The 27,912-nt window shown below is 45.2% G+C and overlaps 2 protein-coding genes across 2 annotated transcripts; one reads left to right on the top strand and one right to left on the bottom strand.

Annotated features, from left to right (window-relative positions):
• Nucleotides 1-795: 795 nt before the first annotated feature.
• Nucleotides 796-6,971, top strand: SNRPG (small nuclear ribonucleoprotein polypeptide G). Its single transcript, XM_063139344.1, has 4 exons — nt 796-901; nt 2,718-2,740; nt 5,458-5,582; nt 6,809-6,971. The coding sequence occupies exons 1-4, from the start codon at nt 870-872 to the stop codon at nt 6,857-6,859; spliced, it is 231 nt and encodes a 76-aa protein (XP_062995414.1). The 5' UTR covers nt 796-869; the 3' UTR covers nt 6,860-6,971.
• On the bottom strand, nt 6,344-27,912 carry PCYOX1 (prenylcysteine oxidase 1). Its single transcript, XM_063139449.1, has 6 exons — nt 27,807-27,912; nt 20,893-21,099; nt 19,985-20,159; nt 12,087-12,298; nt 10,231-10,386; nt 6,344-9,200 (listed from the first exon to the last, which is right to left on the bottom strand). The coding sequence occupies exons 1-6, from the start codon at nt 27,910-27,912 to the stop codon at nt 8,560-8,562; spliced, it is 1,497 nt and encodes a 498-aa protein (XP_062995519.1). The 3' UTR covers nt 6,344-8,559.

Genomic DNA, 27,912 nt, shown 5'->3' with positions numbered 1-27,912 from the left:
TATGTACCTGCCTGGACCTTAAGATCATCCTCAGGGGTCCTTCTCCATGAGCCCCTGCAAAAGGAAGTGAGGCAGGTGGCTACCAGGAGGAGGGCTTTCTCCGCTGTGGCACCCCGGCTGTGGAATGAGCTCCCCAGAGAGGTCCGCCTGGCGCCTACACTGTACTGCTTTCATCGCCAGCTGAAGACCTTTTTATTCTCTCAGCATTTTAACACTTAATTTTAACTTAAATTTAAATTTTACTGTTTTGACTCTGTATTTTAATCTTATATCAATTTTGCTGCATGGTTTTATCCTGGTTGTGCATTTTATACTGTATTTTGTAATTGTGCTTTTAACCTGTTGGTTGTTTTATTGTGGTTTTAATTTTTGTGAACCGCCCAGAGAGCTTTGGCTATTGGGTGGTATAAAAATGTAATAAATAAATAAATAAAACCTTAGCTTGTATTTGCCCCTCAGCTAGAATCCAATAGATATGTTAAAACGAGTGTTTATTTAAGAACATCAGAATATGCAAATAAGTGAGAGCAGGCAACTTAAGAGCTCAACCGGTCTCTGCGCACCAGCACGCGGTGGAGGACAGTGAACTGCAATCGCTGCTCTAAAAGGGCGGGCGGGGCAATGCTACTAGGCCGCTGATTGGCTGGGGACGGGCAGTCGCTCTGGATTCCACAATGATTGGTTGCTAGGGCTCTGCAGGCGGAACTTGAATTGACCGGTCTGGCGCGTGTGCGTCAGCTGCGCTTGCGCACCAGGCTCTTCGTGATTGGGAAGGACGCGGCGTGGTGACGTCACGCCACCAGACGGCGCTGGCGGGAGAGTGAGAGAGAGACGTTTGTTGTAGCAGCGGCTGGTCGTGAGGAGACACGATGAGCAAAGCGCACCCGCCGGAGCTCAAGAAGTGAGTGGCGCGGAGGGACGGTGGAGGGAGGCCGGGAGTGGGCCGGGCGCGGAGGGCGGCGCCGGCGCCGCGGGCGGCAGGCGAGCCGCGCTTGGGCCTACTCGCTCCCATCATGCACCGCGCAGGCTTGATGCGAAAAGGGCGGAGTCGCTCCCGGCAAGCCTCCTGGGACCCTCTTTCCACCTCTCCCCCCGCGACCATCCCCCTTGCCCTCCCCTGAACCTGCCCTGGTTCGCCCCCCCCCCCCGCCGCAAGTGTGGACGTGGACCCTGGCTAGTGCGTGATGGAAGCGGAACTGGTCCCTCTGGTGAACTGCTTGGCGCTCGTCATGCCGGCCTACACAGCAGGGCATCTCTGGGCTTCTTGCCCGCATCCCGCGCAGGCCTCAAAATCTTTCCCAGCCTCCCCCTTGGTATGGGGTTTGGGGGGGGAGACGAGACACAGTACTGGTCCGCCCCTGACCTCGCAGTGCAGGAAGTATTGGCAGGAAACCGTTTTCTCTCGGTTGAAAACCTTGTATTCCCCCCCCCCCCCAAATACTTGCATTTGAAAGACAGGGCGCTCCCGTCTGTGCTTATGCTTTTGAGGGAGTGTTTCTTGAGCTGGGCCTGCCTTTCTGAATTGAGAGGGAAGGCCTATTTTGCTCTTGTGCCTGGAAAGACGGCTCCTCCTCCGAGGACAGGTAATCTTGTGCATTGGGTCAGATAGGCCCAGCATTGGGCAAAAGGTGGGATACAAATAATAATAATAATAATAATAATAATAATAATAATAATAATAAGGATTGGAAGGAGGTGAGGCTATGGGCAGCTTTGTAAGGCAGCCTCAGGAAAAGACGTATTGTTTGAAAACTAGAGTTCTATGAAGACTTGAGAAGAAGTTTATCAAGATTCTTGCCCATCCCAGGAGTATATTATATTATTGTAAACCTTGTCTGGCACTGACATCATCATCATTATTGCCATTTTTCTGATTACAAGAAACCCAACGCGGCTTACATGGTTCTTCTCTTAATTTTTTATCCTCACAAAAGCTCTGTGAGGTATGTTAAGTTAAGAGTCAGTGACTGGCCCAAAGTCACCCAGTGAGCTTAATGGCTGAGGAGGGACTAGACCCTGGATCTCTCAAGTGCCAGCCCAACACTCTGACCACTACACCACACTGACATCTTTTTGATGTCACACAAAGATGTACTTATGTTCCCAGACATTCGGACATCAGTCACTGCCCAATTGTTGTGGACTTCTGTTGTGATGTTCATTCTAGGCTGTGACCAGAGTTAGATTTTATGTATTTATGGATGAACACTTTTCGTGTTGAATAGTGTCTAGAAGGGTTTCGTGTTGTTGAGGGAGAGAGTTAGCTGTTCCCTTCCTACCAGTGAGTACCTGCTGAAAATGCCCCATGCTACAATTAGGCTTTTAAAAAGTGTAAGTGCATGGTGTGTGTGTGTAAATAAGGAAAAACTCTGATCAGAGATAAGAGATTTTTCCCTGCCTGAAGGAGAGGGCTGGGGAGAGGCTGGCAGGCTAGCTATGGAACTCTTGTGGGACGGAGGTTCTCTATTCCCAAACTAAATCAATAGATCAAAGGGTCTATAAAATTTGTTGCTTGTCACAAGAATGTGTAGGAAGAAAATTATTTCCACCTCCAATACTACCAAAATATTGATTTGCCTCTTTTGTATTGGATGTCTTTATTTAAAGATATTGAATCCACCAATTCCCTTTATTGAGATGAACACTTAGAATTAACTTTGTTTTACTGTGCACTTGACTTCAGTGATGCTTAATTGCTTTTTTTCTTTAATTTTCAGATTTATGGACAAGAAGCTATCATGTAAGTGAAGTTGCTATTTTCTGTTTATCCTGTATTGGAAGGAAAACTTTACTGGGACTTTGCATTTTGCCTCTTGTCTGCTTGCTTTGTACAAATAGTACCGTGTGAGTAGTCAAGTAACAATCTGCACTCACTTCTCCACTACTTGTCCCATTCTTTGCTGCTGCAACATTTTTCCAAATATTTAGTCAAGCCTTGTAAATAAGCCAACAAATATTACTAGCTTTCAAAATTTCTTGCTAGCTTGTGGATAGAAGAGAAATGCAATTTTACACATCCAGAAGACCAGCGCTAGTTACCAACACACCATAGTTAAATACATATATTCGGTCTATACTTATTTTAGTGCAATTTGTCTCATGCCAAAGACGCAGATTTGCACAAGTATGTATATGTATGTATATGCACATACACGCACGCACACACACACACAGAGCATTCAGTTGCATAATTCAATATGTTCAGCCTCCCCATTGCCATCTATTTTTCAACCTTCCCATCACCTTTAGATACTCGCCATTCACGTTTGCGCAGTTGAGTAGGACTGTTGTGCTTGGAGGATACCTTATATGCCCACGATGGGGCAAAAGACACTGCTACCTACCCCCAATACTGTTTAAGTATAGCTGGGCAGCTGCTATTAGGCTTGGTGCCCCTTCTTATCTCCCTCCTCCCCACTGGAGAAATGGTGAGGCTTCTCAGTCGCAGATGGACCAACAGCAGCATTAGCAGTGATTGTGGAGTAGCAGGAGGGAGATGGCAAGCCCTCTCTCCCCCATCCCCAAACCAATTTAGATACCATCCAAATCTCTCTCTACCCCTATCAGTCTCTCATGTCTCCACTATTTTTATTCCTACCAACAAAGATGGAAACAAAAGGGAGAGAAAACAGCAGCAGTGTTTGTAATAATTTCAAGCTGCTGGAGAAGGCAGCCCATTTTTCACCTCTTTCCCATAACCCAACTTTACATACTGTCCAATCTCTCTCTTCCCTCTGCACCCTATGATCTCGTCTTTCACATCTCCACTGATTCTGTCCAGTCTGCCAGCAAGGAAAGGAGAGAGAGAGAGAGTGAGTACAAATAGCAGTGTAATCAGCAGTTTGGAGCTGCTGGAGATAGAGGGAGGTGGCAACACTCTCTTTTTTTGCCTGCTAAACAAACTGGCAAAGTGGGGCTGATGCTGGAAGAGGAGGACAAAGATGTTGTGATCAGTTGCAATGCCGCCTCTTTTCTTGGAGCTTGAGCTGCAAAGGCACTGCAGCATAGCCTGCAACAGACTGCAGGTGGTTGTTGCTGCTCCCTGCCTTCCATTGTTGGGGGATAGGAGAGGTGTGAGCAAGACATGCCTGTTTAGAATTCCTCACCACCAATGTTGACCAGGTTAGTGTTAAATACTAGGCTAATTTCATCATGAAAAGCAACTCAGATAGCTCTGCAATGCACAGCCTACTGTCATGCACAGAGGGGTGGACACTGTGATCAGTCTGGTACCTGGCTTTAAAATCGTTCACACAGGAATGGAGAAAAACAGACCGGGGCCTTAATGTTCTGAAATGCTGCTGTACTGTTCTTCAAGTATTGGCTTCATAAGTGCAGCATGCAGCATTTTTATTTATTTATTTATTTATTAAATTTATATACCACCCCATAGCCAAAGCTCTCCAGGTGGTTTACAATATATGTCGTAACTATGTTTCAAATGATGGTTTAGGCTAGTAAGCTGGCAAGATTAGAATGTTGCTTGATAGGCTCCAGTAAATCTCATAAAATCTTTCAAGATCTGGACAACTTGGATATAAAAAACTACAGAGAAATGTTTGTATAAACAGCACTGATTCTTTGTTATATTCTTTGTTTTTGTAAAGCACCATAAACCTGGATAGCATTAAAATTATGGTTATTGGTTTTGAATTGTACTGAATTCTTAATCCTTAGCTTTTCTAGGAGCAAAGCGCAAATGAAGTGGTACATACATCTGCTGAATTATTTGCGGTTAATTAATAGAATATCGCCTTCTCTGTCCCTTCCCAGGCTACTTCCATCCACCATATAGAGGAAGGCAACTAATTTTGGAGAAACAGCAGAGAAAACTGGGATATTCTCCTGATCTCATTGAATGTAGTCCAGTTCATGGGAATTATATTGCTTTGCTTTTCATATGCTATGTAGAGTAGTTAGGTACTTGCTATTAAGAACATAAGAACAGCTGAGCTGGATCAGACCAAGGCTCCATCTAGTCAAGTATTCTGTTCAGAGTGGTCATCCAGCTGTTGACCAGGAACCCACAAGCAGGACATGAGTGCAACAGCACCCTCCCGCCCATGTTCCACAGCAACTGGTGCACATAGGCTTACTGCATCGGATACTGGAGATAACGCCTACAGGAATAACAAGTGCCATTCAACTTTGTGCAAGCTCAGTGCCTCACAGGCAGCTAGATTGCATATAGAGATGTTTCTGTATATCTGTTAATGGGGGGAGGAGACACTTTAAGGAACTGAGCAAGAAGAAATACCAGTAATATATCTGTCCACTGAATACAGCTTGATTTAGTTCCACAATATTTTACATATTTCAACTGTTAACTCCTTGATGTAGTCCATGAATAATCCAAGGCTATTTGCCTATGTCTGTTGCATCTATACATATTCAAGACCAAACTAGTGTAGAACTTTGTATAAACAGGCAAACTAACCAGCTGACTGTTCCTTGCAGTGAAATTAAATGGCGGCCGGCACGTCCAAGGGATATTAAGAGGATTTGATCCATTTATGAATCTCGTAATAGACGAGTGTGTGGAAATGGCACAGGGTGGACAACAGAACAACATAGGGATGGTGGTAAGTAGAGATTAATTAAAATGGTTAAAGTTGTTCAAACTGCATTTTTGTCAAATCAGGAAGAAACGCTAAGCTAATGTAACATGTAAATTCTTTGAGCACAACTTAGTATTATTTCAAGCCCTTTCTAGACAAACATATTATGTTGATTGGGAAGGCAGAAAAAAATGTGAAGTTTATATCAGTGGCTTGGTTGTCCAGAACTTTTAACTTTCTACCTCTAGGTTTTGGGGCTAAAATAGAATTGAGTGCCTTGCATTCAGTGTGTGATAAAGCCACAAACAGGGTGATCTTTAAAGGTTGCTCTGTTGTATAGTTGTTTGTGGTGATGTGCCCCCAAAACCATCCCCAGGCTTTGTAGCATAAAGTGACACATCATCATTGCAGGGTGATTTATCAAAGTAGGAATGTAGAATTTATCTTGAAAGGCTGCTTTTAGATCAGTGGTGGGCACCCTTTTTCTGTCAAGGGTTGCATTCCCTTGAGGTATCAGGTAGGAACAATATGCTGGTGGCCTCTTCTCTCTCTAATATACCTCCCCCTTTCTGCCTATAAAGTGCCAGGGAAGAGACTGATCACTCTTGCAGGTGGACTGATCATTTGTAGAGGGCTTTTGAAATTGGGTAGAATGCTGGGTGTAACCCTATGGCTGCATGTTCCCCACCCATTTTAGACCCATTGCATTTCTTATGCCTCTTTTCAATCCAGAGTTTCAGCTACTGGGTAGTATAGAAATGTAGTACCAAAAAAAAGTCAAGTCATTTATGTCAAATATCAAGATAATTTTATCAGATATCAAGACAATTTTGTAACATTTTTGTCCGCATCCCTTTTTTAAACTGGGGTCACTTCAAGCATTTTTCTGTGCTAAAACATTGAGAAATGAATGGGCCAGAATAAGAGAATTGCAGTTAACCTTGAAACCAAAGGTACTTGTGGATCTTGTCAAATTTTTGAACTCTTCGAATCGTTGGTGGAGAAGGCTGAAATAAGTGCAATGAGGTGTGTGTGAAAAAGCCAGCCTCCTACCTACCCACCCATTGGAATTTTAGAGAGCCTTTTTAGTGGGGGTGGTCCAACATAGGAAATGCTGCCTCAGGGAGTATTATCCAACATAGTCTGATTTTGGAAACGGGTGTATTTATGAGACAGTCTCCCCTTTAAATTCCTCCTTAATCAGTTAGTGATAACTGACCACCACTTAACTTCAGCATTTTGATTTTTAGGTAATACGAGGAAACAGCATTATTATGCTAGAAGCCTTGGAACGAGTCTAAATGAACCAGTGGGTCTTGCTGCAGTGAAGATGTCTTTTTGTATTGTGGATTCTATTTGTATTGTGGATTCTACATGCCTTGTGTGTTTTTTAAATAAATTGTTAAAATTGTACTGGCATGTTTTACTGGTTTTGCAAGTTAATTGAGGTTGGTATGAAATGTGCACAGTTGAATTGCCAATGCACCAACAGAAGGGTAGCCATGGGAATGTTCACATCTAACGTTTCTTCCATGAAATGCTTTCATCTGATAAACAGGACAGCAAATGAATTCTACAAGCATATAGCAGAAAAGCTAGCAAAATGGATAAAGAATTTTTTCTGTTTACCCTTTGAGAGCATGTACAGTTGAATGAAGAATAGGCAATCTGTTAACTTCCAGTTGTTTAGGACTACATTTCCCACAAGCTCTAGGCAGCATGATTGGTGGTTAGGGAGTAATGGGAATTATAGTCAGAAGCATCTGGAGGACACCGGGTTGTCACCAGAATAAGCCTGGTGACCCCACTCTAAATCCTTGAGCCTTCTCTTTCATCGCCAGACTAAAAATACCATCAGAATTCATTCATGCTTTCTCTTTCCACTTGCAATAGTAAAAGGTCAGTATGCATAACTGCAGTGTGTTCTCTTACCAGGCATGTTGCTACTCCTCATTTTGCCCAAAATACAACTAGCAGTATTGTGCTTGAAGTTCAAATAAACTACAGTAAATGCGTTTAAGATTATCTGATCATACTGCTTTTAGTAGACTTAAAGTTGTTTAAGCCTTAAAAGTACTCTTCACTTAATTTCGCTTGCAGCAGTCATAGTTGCCCCTTCTAGAACATGACTGCCAACAGGTTAGGTACCTGTGGTGAACACTAACTTACAAATAAGAGTAAACTGTACAAAATACAACCCCCTCAGTTGTCAAACAGTGGAACTGAATTTTTGTATTTTAATGGCAGAGCTGTATCTAAGCAAAATAAACCTTATTAACTTCCACTGTCTGATATCGACCGAAAATGTTGGTAAGGGAGATGCATATTTACACAGCAAAACAATTGACACTCATTCTGTGTGATTTAGTATACTTTTTAAAGAGTAGTGAAGACCACCTGCTAATGCAATTTTCCTGGCTACTTTAAGCTTAAAAAGAAACAAAAGCATAATTATGACAATTTCAATTAATCTCACTAAACCTCCTTTTGCAGGTCCTTTCCTGTGAATTCCTGATTTTTCACTCGTCATGAATATGCATCTTTTGCATATTATATTCATGAAGTAAATTCCATAAACTTCCTCTATGCCATGCTTTTCCTGTAAGTGTTCTTTATACTAAAAGCTTTCAGTAGGAGCCACACCACATGGATCTGCAGTAGTTTGAAAAAAATGCTACTTTCTCTCAAGGGCAAGGTGGGAGCTTTTATGGGACCACTGCCCAAGAATTTTCAACTTAGAGGCTATTGGAGAAGTTGAATTATGATCGTTACCTGTTACTCATCAGAATTAGTGAGAGCTGTATGTACATTACTCAAGGCAGCTTGTAATCAACTTATTTTTCTTGCACTCAGATACAGGAAATCTGTACTGTTCATTGCCAAGTATTCTCTTTAAATGGTTTTTCTTTAAAACTACAGCAACAAATTAGGCTCAACCAGCAATGCCATTACAAGTCACACACGGCTCTAGACGTTTCCTTCCAGCAGAGTGTATCCTAACTCAGAGCTCTGTTTTGAGCCTCTCATGCAAATCTTCTTGATCAATCATGTCCTCCTTATTGTACCAGCGATGATAAGCCAGAAGAGCAGCATTTTTGGCTGAGATGGCACTCATTTCCATAGCACTGGCAACCCATTCTATGCTGTTGACAAAGTACATTTGATCGTGTAGAATGACAGGCGGGACCTTCTCTGGGGGGCTGTAATGTGGGTAGGCAAGCCATTTCTTTACCGCCATGGAATCATAGGATGAGAAAAGCATGTTCATTTGCTCCTTGGTCAAAGGCTGGGGTGAGAACACTTTCCAAACAGGAGGGCCCAGCAATTTGTCCTGAACTGGAGAGACAATACCTATGCTACTGATAAACAACTTTGGGTTTTCCGTTGTGAAAATGGCACTTAACAAGAACTGAGAAGGATCCTGGTAGCCAAAGAAAGAAGCATTAATGTGTCCATGAACAAACGTTGCCACAGTTTGTTGGTAAGGGCTAGAGAAATCTGGTATGGGTGGCTTAAAGTTGCGGAAAGTTATGTTAGCTATTTTACGGTGCAAGGGGGTAGCAATCAATATGATGTCATACAGATCTGACGTTCGCCCTGCCGTAGAATTGTAGAGGACTTCATACTGCTTCATGGTACCTCCTTTTAAAAAAAAAAGTTTCTTAAGCAACTCCAGTATTATGAGTTTGGCACAGCCCTACCTCACAAGACTAAGATATGGGCCCTAAATTTTTGTTGGTAAATTTTCCATACATTTCAAGTTCCCCACTTCCTTATGAGTGGCCAATGTGAGACAAGAAACAGCACTCCCTGCTCTGGAAGGACAAGAGGTCATCTTTTCAGGGGCAGGAAATGACCCAGGAGGGTATTAGGAGTGCTGCTGTTTGCCACAGTGACCACACAGTATTTAAGAGGGAAAAGGAGAAGACACCCACCTATCGGGTACTCAAAACATAACTCCCCACCCTAAATCTCTTTTGATTTGATAGCCCCAACCCCAAGTTAACCTAAAAGAGCCTCCCCACTTCCACAGCAAACGAAATGGGGGCTGCTAAAGTAGAGTCACTTAAAGCCCCTTCCGTTCAGATGACTGAGAGGGTCTTCGCATGGTCTGACCTAAGTGTCACCTACAAGGGGTGTTTGCCAATATAACTAATGTCCTGCTAATGGCTGTAAATGTTTCCTGAATGACCAGTTCAATTACAAGGGTCGGGATCTTCGCAGGGTGTGTGGGAGATGCCAGAGGTAGCAATTTCTACATGGAAGAGAAAGCAAGAATTGTTGCCTAGAATGGGAGGCCAAGTGAGGATCGGAACCCATGTTTTCCCAGCCCTAATCCTACACTTAATAGCACTCTGGGTCTACACTTTACAGATGGTTCTAGCTGTTACAGATTTGTTCAGTGTTGTAAATATTTCATGTAACTCAGAAAATGGAAATGTCTAGTCTTCGTTGTTGTGGTAAGAAGTTTCACCACTATGTCCATCCTGCTAGCAACTCCCCTCAGATTCTGCCTTCCGCATAGCTGCTTGTTTTTACCCTCTAGGCCCCTTCCCCTCATCCACTTAGGCAATCCTGTCTCCTTTCCTTCGATCTCTCTCAGCTAGCATATTATCGTTTTAGGAGATTTTTCTGCTGTATCCCAAGAAGGAGAATATTAGGGTAACCTCACCTGAGCGTCCATTTTGCCGTGTTTTTTCTTCTAGAGAGATAACAGTGCCAGGAATCAGTTGTGCCTTAGAAGCAGAAAGAAGGCCAGTGCATACCAGTTTGTTGCCACCTTCCACTGACCAAAGTCCTGAGTCAGCACCTGCCAAAGATACTACACCTGATAGAGGAGGAGGAAAAAAGAAGTGAGGGGATGGAATCAAAGTCCAGGAACAGAAAAAATGCGCAGTTCATACAAACCTGCAGAAAGGCAACTGGTTTCCAATTGCAAACAAAGCAAAAAACCACAATAAAACTGATGCTAGAATATAAAGTTAGAACAGCACAGTAAAATTGTAAATCTGATGTTATAATATAAAGTACAGAGTACTTGGCAAAATGGTATGTAATGGACCCCATTACAGAGAACATTCTGTAGAGGATGAGGACCCCAATATTTGGTGGGGTACAGTTCATCAACTGAGCAGTGTGGAATATGAGACATCCTGAACCAAGGAAGGAGAATTGCTGTTTAGCAAAACACTCAAGCTCCTATCCTGTCAACTTTCAAAGAATTTCTAAATGACGGTTAAGTCTGAGGAATCACTTTAAGCCAATAGAAGTTTTCTATGGAGGAGCATTTAATAACAACTCAGATAGTAGATAACTTGAGAGTTCATAACATAAGAGGATCCTATTCATAAGAAAATAAGAAGAGCTCTGCTTGATCAGACCAAGGGTCCATCTAGTCCAGCACAGTGGCTGACCACCTGTTGACCAGGGACCAATAAGCAGGATATGGTGCAACTGCACCCTCCCACCCATGTTCCCCAGCATCTGGTGTATACAGGCTTATGGACCCTTTTGTATGAAATAGAGGGAGCAAAACATGAAGCTGCCACTGACTCTCATTTGCTGGCCTCTGTCATGGCTGGACTCAGCAACACCATTCCCCTGGACTGCAAAGAACATCTTTCGGAAGATGGGACCAGATACAAGTTTTAGCATTCCACCACTATCTAGACAGCCCACCCTCTTCCTGGCTGCTTCTGGGGATCTAGAAAGGCTCCTGACCACTGGAATCTGCTATAAGACTTGTTTGGACTGATAAGTTGCATGTAACAAAGAAAGGGTAAGTTGTCAGTGCGAATGGAAGACCAACTAGGCAAGACGGAAAAGGGAACTGGATTTAGGAGGAAGAAGGACAGATTGGTTAGAGCAGGCTTGGGGGACCTTTGGCCAATGGGTCAGATACGGCTCATGAGGGTTGCCTGTTTCTTCCCCAGGGAGGGAAAAAAACTCCTCTCTGATCAAAGCTTAGACAGACATCAGAAAGTGAACTCTGCCAGTGAGATCCTTTTTCAAGGCCCTCTTTCTCCTCTGCCAGTGCATAAGCAAAACACTTGATCCTCTACCATCAGGTAGAGGAATTTGGGCAAACAAATCAAAATAACTGTTTTTGATTAAAGATTACACAAGAGGCCCATGGGGATCGGCTGGGGATTTTGGCTCTTCAACATGTTTGAGTCTTCTATCCTTGACCTAAAGTCCATGTTTTCCCCTATCTAAATATTTTTGTGTTTGTGAAGTATTATAACTTTTGCCTAACCCTTCAGGATGCAAGACTCCAGATGTAAAGTGGTACCCAATTAACTCCTTCCACTAATGGACTGGCTTTAGTCAGTGGAATGAGAGCACTCTCCCACACCCTTACAGTCATCCCCGTCACCCTGCCATGCCCTCAAACTCTGCTGCAGAAGATTGGAGATCTGGGGACACAGAGGGCTGTAGGGGGAGGACAGTAGGGGAAGTTCTGTTGCATCAGCAGACATCAACTGGGACAATGTTGGATTTTATACCTTAAAAAGAAACACTACTTACCCACAAAGCCGTTGATGCTAGTGCCTTGTCCGTAGTTAACTCTCATGACTGGAGTCACCATCTCATTGATGAACTTCTGGGAGAAACTAGCCTTCTGCATGGACTCGTCAATGGTCTGATTCAGCAACTGAATGAAGTCGGCTCCTCCGAGGGCATGAAGCAAACCCTCATTGCTGCTGAAGGCGTAGTCATGAGACTGATAACGATAGATCCTTTACACAAAAGGGGGAGGAAGCGGTAAGAAATGGAGGCCTGGCAGGTTCCCCAAAAGGTCAGGAAGAAAGAGAAGTGGGTGACTTATAGAAGACTACTTCTACTGCTTACTTGTGCTGTTTTAAACTCTGTGCTTGTGTGTTTTAACAAAAAAGCAGGGCTCATACTCCATATGCAGGTCTATTTTAGGGACTTTAAGGTACTTTCAGGTCAAAAAAAAGGTACCAAAATAGGGACCTCATAAAAACTATGGAAACAACAAAAACATCACTCAAAAGAATGTTTAAAAAACCAAAACCAAAAAACAACACTACCACTAAGCCGGTTAAGGTCAAACCAAAAAAACTTCAATGCATATCAACCCTTTAAGTTCAATTTTTAGCTTGTCTTTTAACTTTAACTTAACTTTTAAGTTCACTGATTATTTTAGCCATATTAAACGACCAAAAATAAGGTTTTTGAATGATTTATGTAAATTTTTATGATTTTCAGTATAATTTTTTAGGCAAGTTGCAGCAATTCAGGCCCGATGTCTTTAAAAATTGGTAAGTTTCAACCTTTCATCCCTGGTAGAACGTTAAACTGCCTCTTCAGAGCCTTTTCCCCTTGTTGAGGGGTTGTTGTTTTTTGCCCTGGAGCCTCTCCTCTTCGGTCGGCATCTCTTCCGTTTCTTGGTAGCTGTAACCTTTCTCCTTTCCTGTAGGTCTCCCTTGGCCACTTCTTGTTTTTTTTCCATCCCGAGACTGTTAGGTTATTGAAGGGCTAAGATTGTTTTGTTGTTGTTGTTGTTATAAGTGCTTGGAGAAGATACGAAAAAAATTAGATCAAAAGTTTAACTTTGTTAAATGGAGAAGTGCCGTCCTAGTAAAGATGGGTTGCTACAAAAGGATTCACTTGGACATCAAATTGGGACGTGGGCAAAAATTGTAAGTGACACTGAAGTGTTATGTATTGTTTGTGACTCTAAAATAAATGTTACCAAAGGTTTGGGAAAAATTAGTCAGCATGTTGCCACAAGAAAACATTCACAAAACTGTGAAATAAAACATCGTACTCCAGACGAAAGGTTGAAACTTACCAATTTTTAAAGATGCCGGGCCTGAATTGCTGCAACTTGCCTAAAAAATTATACTGAAAATCATAAAAAATTCATATACCCATTTTTAGGGATTTTAGGGACCTAGGATTTAAAAAAGGGGACTTTTAGGGGCTTTGTTTAAGTTTAGGGAGTTTTAGGGACCAAGTATGAGCCCTTGAAAAGGGATTCATCTCCAGCGCTCAGGTTCATCATCCCTGTGCTAAGTGCTGCTATTATACACTAAATCTTACAAATACTATTTGATTTCGACTCCAAGCATAGAACTGGTAACTGAAAAACGCACATCCCATGTTGCTTTGCTAGTGCTTCTAAATGTTTATCTAGGAATCTGTCTGCATGCAGCATGGGCGGGACAGCATTTTTTTTCTCCCTTGTACATGAATGTAAAATCTATTAATATGGATTTCTGTTCACTTCGTTTTGACCCCTAAATATCTGATCAAGTTAGGAAGGGTCTCCACTGCGACTGCGGATTGCAGTTCTGTACCGCCCCCCAGGCTCGTCCTTAAAATTTATCTCTGATTTTGATTCGTGGCTGTCCTTTTTCCTCTCTGATAACTGTCCTACTCTTATCTTGGGTGATTTCAATATTCATGTGGATGATCCGCTGTCAGATCATCACCTAGTTTCTTTCAATATTACTCATAATCCTCCTTCACGTCCCGCTTCTCGCTCTTGTCGTGACTTGCAATCTATCAATTATGAGGCTTTTTCCCAGTCTCTAGCCTCCTCCCTTCCTTCTGTCTGTTCGGCTGTCTCCTTGGACTCAGCTGTCTCCTTCTTTAATTCCTCCTTATCTTCAACTCTTGATAATCTTGCTCCATCTACAACTCGGATAGTTCGCCCTTCTCAACCCCAACCGTGGCTCACCTCTTCCCTCCGCTACCTTCGCTCTTGTTCCCGGGCAGCTGAACGCCTTTGGCGTAAGACCAGGGACCGGGCAGACTTTGTCCATTACAAATTTGTACTCTCCTCTTTCTCTTCTGCCATCTCACTGGCCAAACAGCAGTACTACTCAACGCTGATCCAGTCAAATGCTAGGCATCCTCAGCGGCTCTTTGCGTCCTTCAATTCTCTTCTGAAGCCTAATCCGCCATCTCTCCCCGCCTCTCTGTCTGCTAATAACTTTGCCTCTTTTTTCAATGCTAAAATCCAAACTATCCGCTCTGATCTGGCCAGCTCTGCTCCTCTTCCAGTTCCTGTTCCTCATCTGTCAGTTCCTCCTGCAAATTTCTCTGCGTTTCCTCCGGTCTCAGCGGATGAACTGTCTACAATACAAAGAGTACTACAATACTCTTTGAAGCCTTCCACTTGTTCTCGTGATCCGATTCCTTCTCGCGTCTTTATTAATCTTATTCCTGCTATCCTCCCTTCTTTGCTACATATTATTAATCTTTCTCTGTCCTCTGGTTCATTTCCTTCTGCTTTTAAACATGCTACAGTCTCTCCCATTCTCAAGAAACCTACTCTTGATAGGCTATCTCTGTCTAACTACCGACCTGTCTCTTTGTTGCCTTTTGTTTCAAAGATCCTGGAGCGTGCGGTCTACTCTCGCTGTCTTGACTTTCTTTCTAGTAACTCTGCTTTGGATCCATTTCAATCTGGATTCCATCCACTGCATTCCACCGAAACAGCCCTTTCTAAGATCACCAATGATCTCCTTACTGCCAAGTCTAAAGGCCATTATTCCGTTCTTATTCTCCTTGATCTAACTGCAGCCTTTGACACGGTTGATCATGATCTTCTCTTAGATTCCCTTCATGACCTTGGATTTTGTGGCTCTATCTATAACTGGTTTGCCTCCTATCTAGCGGGTCGCTCTTTCAGCGTGTTGACTAATGGCAGCTCGTCTTCCTCCTTTCCCCTTTCAGTAGGGGTTCCGCAAGGCTCAGTGCTTGGCCCGTTGTTGTTTTCCTTATACATGTTGCCCTTGGGCAAGCTTATTCAATCTCATGGCCTCCAATATCATCTGTACGCCGATGATACACAACTATATCTGTCATCTCCGGAACTTTCTCTTGATGTTCACGATCGTATCTCGGCATGTCTTTCAGATATCTCAGCTTGGCTGCTTAATCTTCGCTTGAAACTTAACATGGCAAAGACTGAATTGCTTGTTTTTCCTCCTAAACCTTCTCCTCATCTCTCATTCTCTCTTACTGTCAATGATGTTACGCTTACTCCGGTCAAGGAAGCTCGTAGCCTTGGCTTTATATTCGACTCCTCGCTCTCCTTTATTCCTCATATTGAGGCAGTAGCTAAATCTTGTCGATTTTTCCTGTATAATATTGCCAGGATTCGATCATTTTTGTCTGTCTCTTCTGCCAAGACGCTTGTTCATGCACTGGTTATTTCACGGTTGGACTACTGCAACCTTCTTCTCTCTGGCCTTCCTTCTTCTCACGTCAGTCCGTTGGTTTCTGTTCACCACTCTGCCGCAAAGATCATCTTCTTGGCTCGCCGCTCCGACCATGTTACTCCGCTTCTGAAATCTCTTCATTGGCTTCCAATTCACTTCAGAATCCAATATAAACTTCTCCTGTTAACCTTCAAAGCTTTTCACGGTCTAGCTCCTTCCTATCTCTCCTCTCTCATCTCACACTATTGCCCCGCTCGTGCTCTTCGCTCCTCTGATGCCATGTTTCTCGCCTGCCCAAGGGCCTCTACTTCCCTTGCTCGGCTTCGTCCATTCTCTTCTGCTGCCCCTTACGCCTGCTCTTCCAGAACATTTGAGAACTACAAGTTCAACCGCAGCTTTTAAAGCTCAACTAAAAACTTTTCTTTTTCCTAAAGCTTTTAAAACTTGATGTTGTGCAGACTTCTACTGTTACTTTCTACTGTTAGTTTTACCCTACCCTGTGCCTGCTTACCCTACCCTGTACCTGTTTGCATTCTCTTCCCCTCCTTATTGTTTTACTATGATTTTATTAGATTGTAAGCCTATGCGGCAGGGTCTTGCTATTTACTGTTTTACTCTGTACAGCACCATGTACACTGATGGTGCTATATAAATTAATAATAATAATAATAATAATAATAATAATAATAATAATAATAATAATAATTTAAAGCTGCCAGTGCCTAGCTTTGCAGGAAAATAATTGCACCACCAAAAATAAATTGTCAGCTTTGCAATTTTTAGTTTATAATAATTTGTCTCGTGGAGTCAAAGAGGTGTCATGCCCCTACTTGAGGAGTCCTCCTCAGAGGAGGAGCTAGAGGCCCCAGCAGCCCAGGGTGACCCAGAAGCCGAAGCCCCAGACCCATGACCACCATCAGACCCACAGGAGTCTGAGCCCTCGGGGGAGGTAGCAGGACAAAGGGACTCGGCCTCTGAGGCAGAGGCTGAGCACCCCCTTGACCCCCGGGAGCAACGTCGGCTCAAGCGACAGGCGAGTAAGGCTCCTGTGCGACGGAGTGCTCACCTGCAGAAAGGGTCTCCTCAGGAGTAGGGCTCTGAAAGGAGAGCTTTGACTACTGCAGCGGAGCTCTGGGTGGGGTCCAACAGGCTTTGGGCTTAAAGGCCTGCATTTGGAATCAGCCAGCCTTGGAACAACTTTGGTCCATCCTGCCTTGTACCCTGAACCTTGCCTTTGCCTGATACCCTGTTTACTGAGTTTTTGGACTGCCTACCAACTCTGCCTCCGGACTGTGTAAAGTACTGACTGTTTGTGGAGTTTTGACCTTTGCCTGTTATTGTGACGACTCCTGTTACTGCCTGACCCTCTTGACTGATGGACTGCATGTGCTCTGACCTTGGCCTGGATTGATCGTCCCTCTGTACAGACCTGATCTGCAACTACAGCATCCTACAGCCCAAGCAGGACAACAGGTAGGCAATACAAGATCGCATGCCTTCACTACTGAGGGACAGCCCAAGGCACTGGGGCTTGCATACATCAGGGATGCAAAATCTCACAGCCCACTAGGGGTCCCATCTGGCCCTTCAGGGCTCATAGATGGGATGAGTGGTGTTCTTTCTGTTGAGGACCACATTAGTGCAGTCAAAAGCTGTCTGGGGTTTCCCCACCACCACATCCCAGCAGTGGGTGGAGCCAGAGCCAAAGTGGGTGGCGCTTCAGAAGTAACTCTTAATTTTGCCCTGCGTACAATGGGTGGAGGGTGGGGAAGGCCATTTGTGTCCAGGCATTCTCCTTCCCCAACATGCGTGAGCCTCCCTTTGTAGTTGGAAGGAATCAATAGTTGGAGTAAATACTACCAGTAATGTGGAGTGGGGCCAATGAAGGAGTGTGGCCTTGGAAGAGCCTGGAGGTCCGCCTTTGGCCCACGGAGCCGTGGTTCCGCACCCTAACTCTTGTACGTGCTATAGGATGTCTGCCAGAGGTGTCGAGCCTCTTTCAGCCCGAGGGCCAAATCCCATTTTGAACAGTTTATTTATTTTATTACAGTTATATACCCTCCCATAGCCAAAGCTCTCTGGGCGGTTTACAAAAGTTTAAAACAGTAAACATTTAAAAAGTATTCAAAATTTAAAACCAAAACCATAAAAACAACAGTATCCATTTAAAAACAAAAGTTCTGGGGCCCATTAAAAAACAAACTTAGCGTTGTTAAATGCTGTTAAATGCCTGGGAGAAGAGAAAAGTCTTGACCTGGCTCCTGAAAGATAACAGTGTTGGTGCCAGGCGAGCCTCATGAGGGAGATCATTCCACAGTTGGGGAGCCACTACTGAAAAGGCCCTCTCCCTTGTTGCCATCCTCCGAGCTTCCCTCGGAGTAGGCACTCGGAGGAGGACCTTAGATGTTGAGTGCAGTGTACGGGTAGGTTCATGTCGGGAGAGGCGTTCCGTCAGGTATGGTGGTCCCAAGCTCTCGGGCCACATTCCATCAGTGGGTGGAGCCCAGGCAAGGGGAGGACCCAAAACATCAAGAAGACGAATCTATTGTAGATAAAGCTCTCAGCTGCCAGTCAGGAAGCCTCAGGGTTCTGACCCTTCGGAATGGGGAGGAAACGGCACAAGTTCTGAGAAACCTACTCAGCAACCAGTGGCCGGGGGAAAGGGTATGTGGCCATCTGCCCCGAAGGCCTGGATTGGGACCCCCAAAGGGCGAGATTTTCCCCCTTGGTCTGAGATTCTGCACCCCTGGTATCTGCAGTCCCCAGTGCCTTGGGTCGAGGGAAAATGTGTGCGTGTGTGTGTGAATCTCCTTCAAATACAGAGAGGGATTTTCTTAGAGCACCTGTGATCACACATTGTTAGTGCCGCCAGTTATGAAAACATCGGAAGATGTAATGGGGTTGGATATGATGCTTTAAAAGAAGCGTCTCAAGCACGTAATTAGCTAATTGAAGACGGGGAAGGGGAAGGATGTCTGGAGATCAAGAAAGAATGGTAAGCATCGACGTTTAGTACTTGATCTAGCGCTGTGAATTCTTTACACGCACTTCCATTTTGAAATCTTTTGCCACATCACATATATTAAAACATGAAACGTTTTCTTTAGCAATCAATATCCCCAGTTCCACTTGGTCGATTTACATATCCTTTTTTTAAAAATTAAATAATTTGCCACACAGATTGAGGGGGAAAAAAACCCTAATGTTGTGGGTGCTAATTTCATCAACATAATTTGGTAGAATATGTTTTTCTATTATGTATAACTCCCAAAACTGTGGGTCACGGCAATTTCTGGTACTTTTTATTTTGAAAAAGCTTTCAGAACAGGACAACTTTCTCGCTTACCACACCAGCCTATCTCTTAACAGTTTTAATACAAATTTAATATGAGGATGTGAAATTTCAAGCTCAGGTAAAACAGCTTATTAACCAAGTTACTAAATCACAAGTTACACACACACACGGATGCAAAAAAATTCGCAACGGGTGCAGCTAGTAGCAAATAAAGCCAGAGGTGAAATTCTTATAATGCTGACCAATGAGAGAAAGGCAGCTGGTAGAGGGCTGAGGGCAAGCCTGTTCCACTCTGCACAGAGGGAGGCGATGCCGCTTATGTATGCCTTAGGTATGAAATGTAATTTCTTCTTTGTTGACTACCACACCAATGTGTTTCATTGTGGGGGCCATACCTGGTTTCACCTACTATTAGACCTGTAGTTGCATGTCTACGGTTAGTCATTTTGTGAACTGGTTCTCCTGTCTGCTCCAGAAGCCTCTCAATTGCAGGCCATGTTATAGAGATTACATCTCTAGATTTTGACCACCAGCTACCTAACAGGAGCAACTAGAAATTCTGTACAATTAAAAGTGCTGATGTTGACCTTCAAAGCCCTAAATGGCTTGCGGCCAGAATATTTAAAAGAGCAACTCCTGCTGTGTATACCTTCCCAGACTCTTTTAAGTCATTTTAGGATTTAGGTTTTGTAGTTTTTATGGATGTTCTTATATATTTTACACTTACTCCTATGCTCTTTGCTGTTTTATACCACTCAGAGAACATCTGTTATTGGGCTGATAAGAAAATAGAATAGAATAAATAAAAGAATTTAACTATGGCACTTTTTAAAATCTTGCTCCTCTTAATAAAAGATGGGGCAGCTTCTCCCCTCCCCAATATTAAAACCATTCCAGTTTTGAGTTCTGGTCTGGTATGTGCATCCCATTACCTCATGAACTTGTCCAAGATTTCTTCTACCCACATGTACATTCGCAGGGCGTTCAGTCCATAATGCCAGATGAGCTTGAGAAAATTCCAAATGTACCAGCTGCTCTCCTCAAAGACAAACTCATCTCCATTGTAAACACCCATGAGTCCACCTTGACACAGAGGAGCAGAAAGTCCTGCAAATTTGAAAACACAGCCAGTGAGCTGACAGAAGTATTGGGGGGGGGGGACAAGACCTCACTTTCCAATGTCCTTCCTTGGCCTTTACTAAACAGAGATCAGAAGGAAAACATTCACTGGGAACGTTCAAAACCTGACTTTAACTTGGGGTGGTGAAAGAGAATTGGGTGCCGCTTTGAGTGTGTGTGTACGTGTTTGAATTCAGTTTTGGTGGGAATCATATTTTTAGATCAAATCTGAGTTTCAGCAACCCTCGATGAAAACTGCAGATTTAGTGACAATTGTTCTGGAAATCTTCATATTGTGGGAAATACTCATTTAATTTCAGGAGATGTGGCAACTGCTGAAGTTTTCACATTCCACAATCATCGAATTGCACAGCTTCCAGAGATGCTGCTGTCTGTTTAAGTGTAAAATCTGGGCTATATAATCCACACAGTGCCAACACTAAACAACAGAAGTCTCTTCCCAGAACTTGCGATCTAGATTTTGGCAGTGGGGTGACAGCAAACGAGGTGGCCGGTGTTGCCAAGGGCAGCAGTACAAAGAAGAAAGCAATGCACAAACATGTGCACACAGTCCAGAAAGAAGGTGCCCCTTCCGTTCCCCCACCCCCACCCCGCCAGGAGCTATTGAAGTATTGCATGTGGATGAACCTGAACCAAATCAGTTCCCACTGGAGTCCACGCAGTGGGGAAGGATCTCTTTCTTGGCAAAAGAAAGCCATACCTAGCTCTTTGACAAAATGCTTCATGTGTAGATTAAGGGGGTGGATGACCGATCCTCCGGCTTCATAGTATTTTCCTTCCAGGTTGATAGAAGCCAAACGGCCCCCGACCTCTCCTCTTTCAAATACGTCAATGCGGACGTCTTTACCAAACTTCTGTCGCAGAAAATAGGCCACGGATGTCCCTCCAATGCCAGCTCCAATCACACCTGAAATGCAGTGAGTTTTCCCATCTTAATTCCTTTCTACAGCACAGTATCATTGAAAGCTGCCCAAGACCAGGTTAAACTCTGTGTCCCTCTAGCCCAACATTGCCCACTCTGACTGGCAGCTTTCCCTTCCCTTCCCTTCCCTCACTTACTCCATTGTTGGTCTTGAACCCGCAATGGAAAGGAGTTTCACCCCTCAGCTACAACGGGGAGCATCTCATAGGGACCCCTTTGGCACCGTTCCTTCCTCCAAACATGCGCGCCTGCCTACCCCCAGCCCTGAATTTGATTTCAGGCCAGAGTCCACCCAAAAGGTAAAACACACCAGCTGCAAGTGACCCTGCGGGCAAAATAAGTCTCTACCAGCAAGCCATACAACAGCAGGTTGGCAAGACATGGAATGACCTCCACTCTAGCTCTTCAGAGCCCTGAGAGATCAGACACCACTTTCTTCTACTTCCCAATCTTGTGCCTGTTTTCTCAGGATTAAACACATACGGCAGCCGAAGGAGAAGAGCCTTCAGCAATGCGCACAGGACAGCTGGGGGTTGGTTTGAAATCAGGCGCTTGCCCTAGCATGAGAACAGGGCGTATTTATTTATCTCTTCCTGTCCTCTAAGGAGCCCAAGGAAGTGTACATGAGCCCCGTCTTCCTCCTCTCCCTTCACAACAACCCCGTGAGGTAGGGTAGGCTGAGGGTCAGCAACTGGCCAAGGAGCTTCATGGCCGAGTGGAGACTAGAACCCGGGTCTCGCCAATCCAGGCCGAACGCTCTAGCCAGTACAACACATGGGCTTTCACGCCAAGCTTGTCCTTGTTTTCACCTCTGAAATGTTGGAGGAGATGAGGGCCAGATCTACACCAAGCAGGATGTAACACTTTGGAAACTCTCTATGCAGTGTGTCCTGGGTTGTCAATACCGTTATAAACCATTTTAAAGCAGTGTTGGAAAAGTGCCCTCTCTGAGGCAGAGTTGCTACGGTAGTTGCTAACAAAATGTTGCAAAACGTCTATGAAAAGCCATTCCAAGGGTAAGCAAAATCAAGTATTGTTCTCTTAAAGACCATTCAGTACCTATCTCTTTGTATTGAGGCTTGCCAAAAGAGAAATGCAATGTATTCTCTTTTCCAGCTAGAAATTTCCTGTTAGATGGTGTCTACGTATGTAACGCCAGAGAAGATAGTGTATAAAACCTAGCTGCCTCCCTTGCGAGGTAGGCACATGCTTTGCAGCAATTAGCTCCTTGTGTCTCTTATTCTGCAGAATAAACACTGTTAGACCCCTACTTCATCTCCTCTCCTCATGTGCTGTATTGGGCTTGGTACACCAGGGAATGAGCTATTTTTGCAACAGCAGTAGGGTAGATCTTGCCGACATCACGAGTCACAGCAGCAGCAACAGCAATTACACAATTTCCAGAACACAATTACTGCTAGTCCTCACAGTGGGGGAGCAATGAAGGCAAAGGTGTACGGCCTCGCACCTTTCCCGTGGAGTCAGATGCCTGGCGAGGCATTCTTCCCTCTAGCCCAGCTTAGCACCTAAGGCTACTCTGAGGATAAAAATTAGATACCTCAATTAACAACACCTTGAGCTTTCAGAGAAAGAGGTTGCCTGGCAGAAGAAGTGCACTGAACCACGGAGGTCATTGTTCTGTACTCTGACTGGCCACTCGCCAGGGCCTCAGTCTGACCTCTTGCACATCACTTGATCCTTTCACTCGGGAGTGGACACCACATAGCCTGTGGGCCAAATGTGCCCCCCATTGCAGCCCCCATTATGTCCCCCCAGGCTCACTAACAGCCCCCCCCCAGTTCAGAAGACACCTTAAACCACAGCAAATAAGGCGTTCTCCGTGCTTTAAGATGTCTTCTGAACAGGACCACTGAGTTTGAAAACAAGTTAAAAAAACAAGCCTAATTTCTCCTTAGTAATCCTCTGTATTGGCTTGCCTTCAAATTTTGGTGGCAAACAACTGTGTTGCTGTTGTTTTTAATTGCTTGCACAGCTGCGGAAAGAGTGTGGCCTGTGTGGGGTGGGGAGAGGTGGCCCAAAGTTGCAAACCCCTGGTTAAACGGGAGATGACAGGGATTGAACTTATTTATTTATGTGTTACATTTATATACCTCCCCATAGCCAAAGCTCTCTGGGCGGTTTACAAAGATTAAAATCATTGAACATTAAAAATCAATATACAAAATTTAAAATCATAAAAGCACTTTTTAAAAACAAAACAAAAACAAGAATACATACATATACATACACACACACACACACACACACACACACACACACACTTAAAAGAACTATAAACTCTCAGCAGATCTGGGGTGAATTACAAACTCAGTATATGCTGTTAAATGCCTGTGAGAAGAGAAAAGTCTGGGCCTGGTGCCAAAAAGGTAACAATGATGGCATCAGGCGGGCCTCATAGGGGGGATCGTTGCATAATTGGGGGGCCACTACTGAAAAGGCCCTCTCCCTTGTTGCCATGCTCCGAGCTTCCCTCAGAGTAGGCACCTGGGGAAGGAACTTAGATGTTGAATGTAGTATACGGGTAGGTTCATGTCAGAAGAGGTGTTCCCTCGGGTATTGTGGTCCCGAGCCACGTAAGGCTTTATAGGTTAAAACCAGCACTTTGAATCGGGCTCAGAAACATACAGGCAGCCAGTGCAATCAGGCCAGAGTCAGTCTTATATGTTCAAACCTTCTGGTCCTTGTTATCAATCTGGCCTCTGCATTTTGCATCAGCTGCAGCTTCTGAACTGTCTTCAAAGGCAGCCCCATGTAGAGTGCACTGCAGTAATTTAAGTTGGAGGTTACCAGAACATAGACAACTGAAGCCTGGTTATCCCTGTCCAGATAGGGGCGTAGGTGGGCCACCAACTGAAGTTGGTAGAAGGCACTCCGTGCCACCGAGGCCACCTGAGCTATGAACTTGCTCCATCAGGGGGAGTGCAACCCCATCCACCCAATAACAGCATCTCAGTCTCGTCTGAATTGAGTTTCGGTTTATTAGCCCTCATCCAGTCCATTGTCTCAGCCAGGCGACACATCCACAGCCTCACCTGATGAAGGTGAAAAGGAGAAGTAGAGCTGTGTGTCATCACTATACTGATGACAGTGCACTCCGGATGACTGCACTCAATGGTTTCATGTAGATGTTGAACAGCATGGGGGACAAGACAGGCCCCTGCAGAACCCCATACTGGAGAATCCATGGGGCTGAGCAATGTCCCCTGAGCACCACCTTCTGGGAGCACCAAGTAGGAGCAGAACCACTGCAATGCAATGCCTCCCACTCCCAACTCAGTTGGTCTCAGAAGGATACCATGGTCGATGGTAGTGAAAGCCACTGAGAGATCAAGGAGAATCAACAGAGTCACACTCCCCCTGTCTTTCTCCCAACATAGGTCATCACGCAGGGCGACCAAGGCTGTTTCCGTGCCAAAGCCAGGCCCGAACCCTGACTGAAATGGATCCCAATAATGAGTCTCATCCAAGAGTGCCTGGAGCTGGCTCGCAACTACCTGCTCAAGGACCTTGCCCAGGAATGGAACATTTGCTACTGGCCTATAGTTATTAAGATGTTCTGGGTCCGTGGAAGATTTCTTCAGGAGTGGTCTCACTACTGCCTCTTTCAGGAAGCCAGGGACCACTCCCTCTCACAGAGAGGCATTAATCACTTTCCTGGCCCAGACGGCTTTTCTATCCCTGCTAGCTTTTATTAGCCAAGAGGGGCAAGGATCCAATACGGAGGTGGTTGCGTGGATCCGTCCAAGCACCTTGTCAATGTCCTCAATCTCTACCAACTGAAACTCATCCAAGAAAACTGGACAGGACTGTGCTCTAGATACTTCGCCTGATTCACGTGCCATAACACGAGTCCAGGTCTTAATGCAAGCAGGAGATTTTATTCTGGAAGTGCCTAGTAAATAGATTACAGTGGGCCTCAGATGGTTCTGCAATATCCCTGGGGCCAGCATGTAGTAGCCCCTCTGAAAAGCTCCGCTGGGCGGCATATTGATGATTCAATAGTGGCAGAAAAATATTGGGTTTTTTGCTGCCCTCACTGCCCCTGAATATACCTTACCACAGGCATTTACCAGTGTTTGATTTCATCCACTAGGAGTTCTTCTCCATCCGCACTCAAGCGGTCTATTTTGATTCATTGTTCTCAGTCCTGGGGTATACCACAGAGCCCTACGAGTTCTACTCAGGAGAGGACTCGTGCTCTTCACTCCTCTGAGGCCATGTTTCTCACCTGCCCAAGGGTCTTTACTTCCCTTGCTCGGCTTCGTCCATTTTCTTCCGCTGCCCCTTACGCCTGGAACGCTCTTCCAGAACATTTGCGAACTACAAGTTCAATCGCAGCTTTTAAAGCTCAGCTAAAAACTTTTCTTTTTTCTAAAGCTTTTAAAACTTTATTTTGTTCTGACTTTTATACTGTCGGTTTTACTCTCCCCTGTGCCTGTTTGGTGCATTCTCTTCCCCTTCTTATTGTTTTATTATGATTTTATTAGAATGCAAGCCCATGTGGCAGGGTTTTGCTATTTTATTGTTTTACTCTGTACAGCACCATGTACACTGATGGTGCTATATAAATAAATAATAATAATAATAATAATAGGACACTCAGGAGCAATCGTGTCAACCGCCTGGGTCATTTCTTCATTCCACAGATCAACCGGGATTTCGACAGGAGTGCCAGCCCTATCAGCCGGAAAAATCCCCAGAGCCCTTTGGAAACCATTTGGATCCATTAGTCTCCGGGGGCTGACCATCTTGATGGGTCCCCCACCATTGCAGAGGGGAAAAGCCGCTGTAAGCCTCAGCAAGCAGCGGTCCGACCTTGACAAAGGGACTGATGTGGAGGTCCCCCACTTTCAGATCACCATCTCCAGATGCATTGGGCTGGTGGTGTGCTGGGACAGTCCCATGGTTGTCATGAAAAACCATGAAATCCCGAGCTGCCCCAGATAAGTTGCCCTCGGTGTGAATGTTGATATCCCCTGGAACCAACAGTATGGGGGATCTCAGCAGTGCACCCGAGACCATCTCTGTCAGCTCACCTAGGGAGTCCGTTGAGCAGCGTGGTGAGCGGTACACCAACAATCCCTAATCTGTCCCGCTGACCCAACACAAGGTGCAAACACTCCAGACCAGTAGTCACATGGACAGGGAGCCTGCAGAGCGAGATGGAATTCCTATAGACCACAGCAATGCCCCTCCCTGGCCCTCAGGTCTACCCTGATGCTGAACCACGTACCCTGATGGGCATAGCTGGGAGAGACTGACTCCTCCCTGCTCAGGTTCTTGGTTATACAGGCCAGATTGGTGCTCATCCACAATTAGGTCATGAACGAAGGAGGACTTACTATGCACCGATCTGGCATTTAAAAGTAGCATCCAGAGACCTGAGGGCTGGCTGACAGGGCAACAGACAAACCTGCAGTTGCAGGGGGGACTGGAACATGGCACAGCCGTTAACTGTCTGGGCCGCATGCCCCTTACCTGGCAAGTCCTCACACGCCGCGTCTCCTTCTACCCGTCACTACACTGATTGGGGCCGCTCAACTCTCCCCACTTGGCTGAGTTCCCCCCTCCCAGGCACATGCAAAGCGGGGGGCCCTGCCTGTGGTTGTGGCGGCCCCTTTTCCACCCCCCACCTGTTGCAATCATGGAAACGTCTGCCTGGCCCTCTCCATGGGTTCTCAGAGCGGCTTCTTCATGCAATTCCCTACATGAGTAGGATCACGTAGGGATCTGCTTTGCAAGTCTGAACAGGTGTAATGAAAGGAACTGCCAAGCAAGGAAGTAGTGGCTTTTCCTTGGAAGATCCCGTGGGAGGATTAGGTGAGTATCTGACTCAACAGGCTGGATTTGGGCTTCAGGCCAGCCTGTGCTATTTTACACCTCAACTACTTAATTGAATACAAAAGCTCATCCCACAAGAGACCTGTTGGCACAAATGTTTCACCTTTATTTTCGACTGTTATTTGTAACTGGAACATCATGTCAGATGAACGCCTGTGCAGCTATGGGAACCCCAGTCCTATGCATGGATATTTGGTAGAGAATTTGGCAGGCTCCAACCTTGTACTCCTTTCGGCGCCTCCTGAAAACGTCTTTATTTCAGGAAGCCTTTCCTTAATATGCAGCCTTGAGCCTCTGTATTTGCTTCTTTTAAAATTTGTTTTTAAGTGTTTTATTCTGTTTTTTATTATTATTATTTTCATTTTATCTTGTACACGGCTCCGAAATTTTTCAATGGGGAGCGGTATATAAATATTCTAAATAAATAAAATGATAAATAAATTCAATGGGTTAATTTCCAAGCACATGAGCACAGGATCACAGCCTGCGAAAGCGAGGTGGCAGGAATGTCACCCTCGGCTCGCGAAGCCCCCCCCCCCCCGGTTTGCACAAGACCTCCAGCAGCATTCGAAAAGCTTACGACGGCAGCCGAACCACAGAAGAGCGAGGTGGGGGGGGAACCCTGCTCTGGACAACACTGGCCCGGGGCATGTGCAGAGCGCCTCTCCCTCTCCCCTGAAAGCAGGCGCCAAGGGGCAAAGGAGCTCGTGCCCAGCGGGGAGGCGCCCCTTCGCCTTACAAGAAGGCGGCCGGCCGGCCGGGCAAGCCAGGGGCAGCGAAGCCTGGCCGGGGCCGCCCTTCCGCCCCTTCCCTTCCCTCCGCGCCTATACCTATCCGGGCGGGCGGGCGGCGCAGCTCCGGGGTCCCCGGCGCGGCCCCGCGCCACAGGCAGGCCAGCAGCAGCAGCGGCAGGAGGCGCGCGGCGGCGGCGGCCAT

This window comes from Elgaria multicarinata, chromosome 12 (assembly GCF_023053635.1).
Source record: "Elgaria multicarinata webbii isolate HBS135686 ecotype San Diego chromosome 12, rElgMul1.1.pri, whole genome shotgun sequence".
NCBI lineage: Eukaryota > Metazoa > Chordata > Lepidosauria > Squamata > Anguidae > Elgaria > Elgaria multicarinata.
This window is presented reverse-complemented; position numbering and strand designations above follow the sequence as displayed.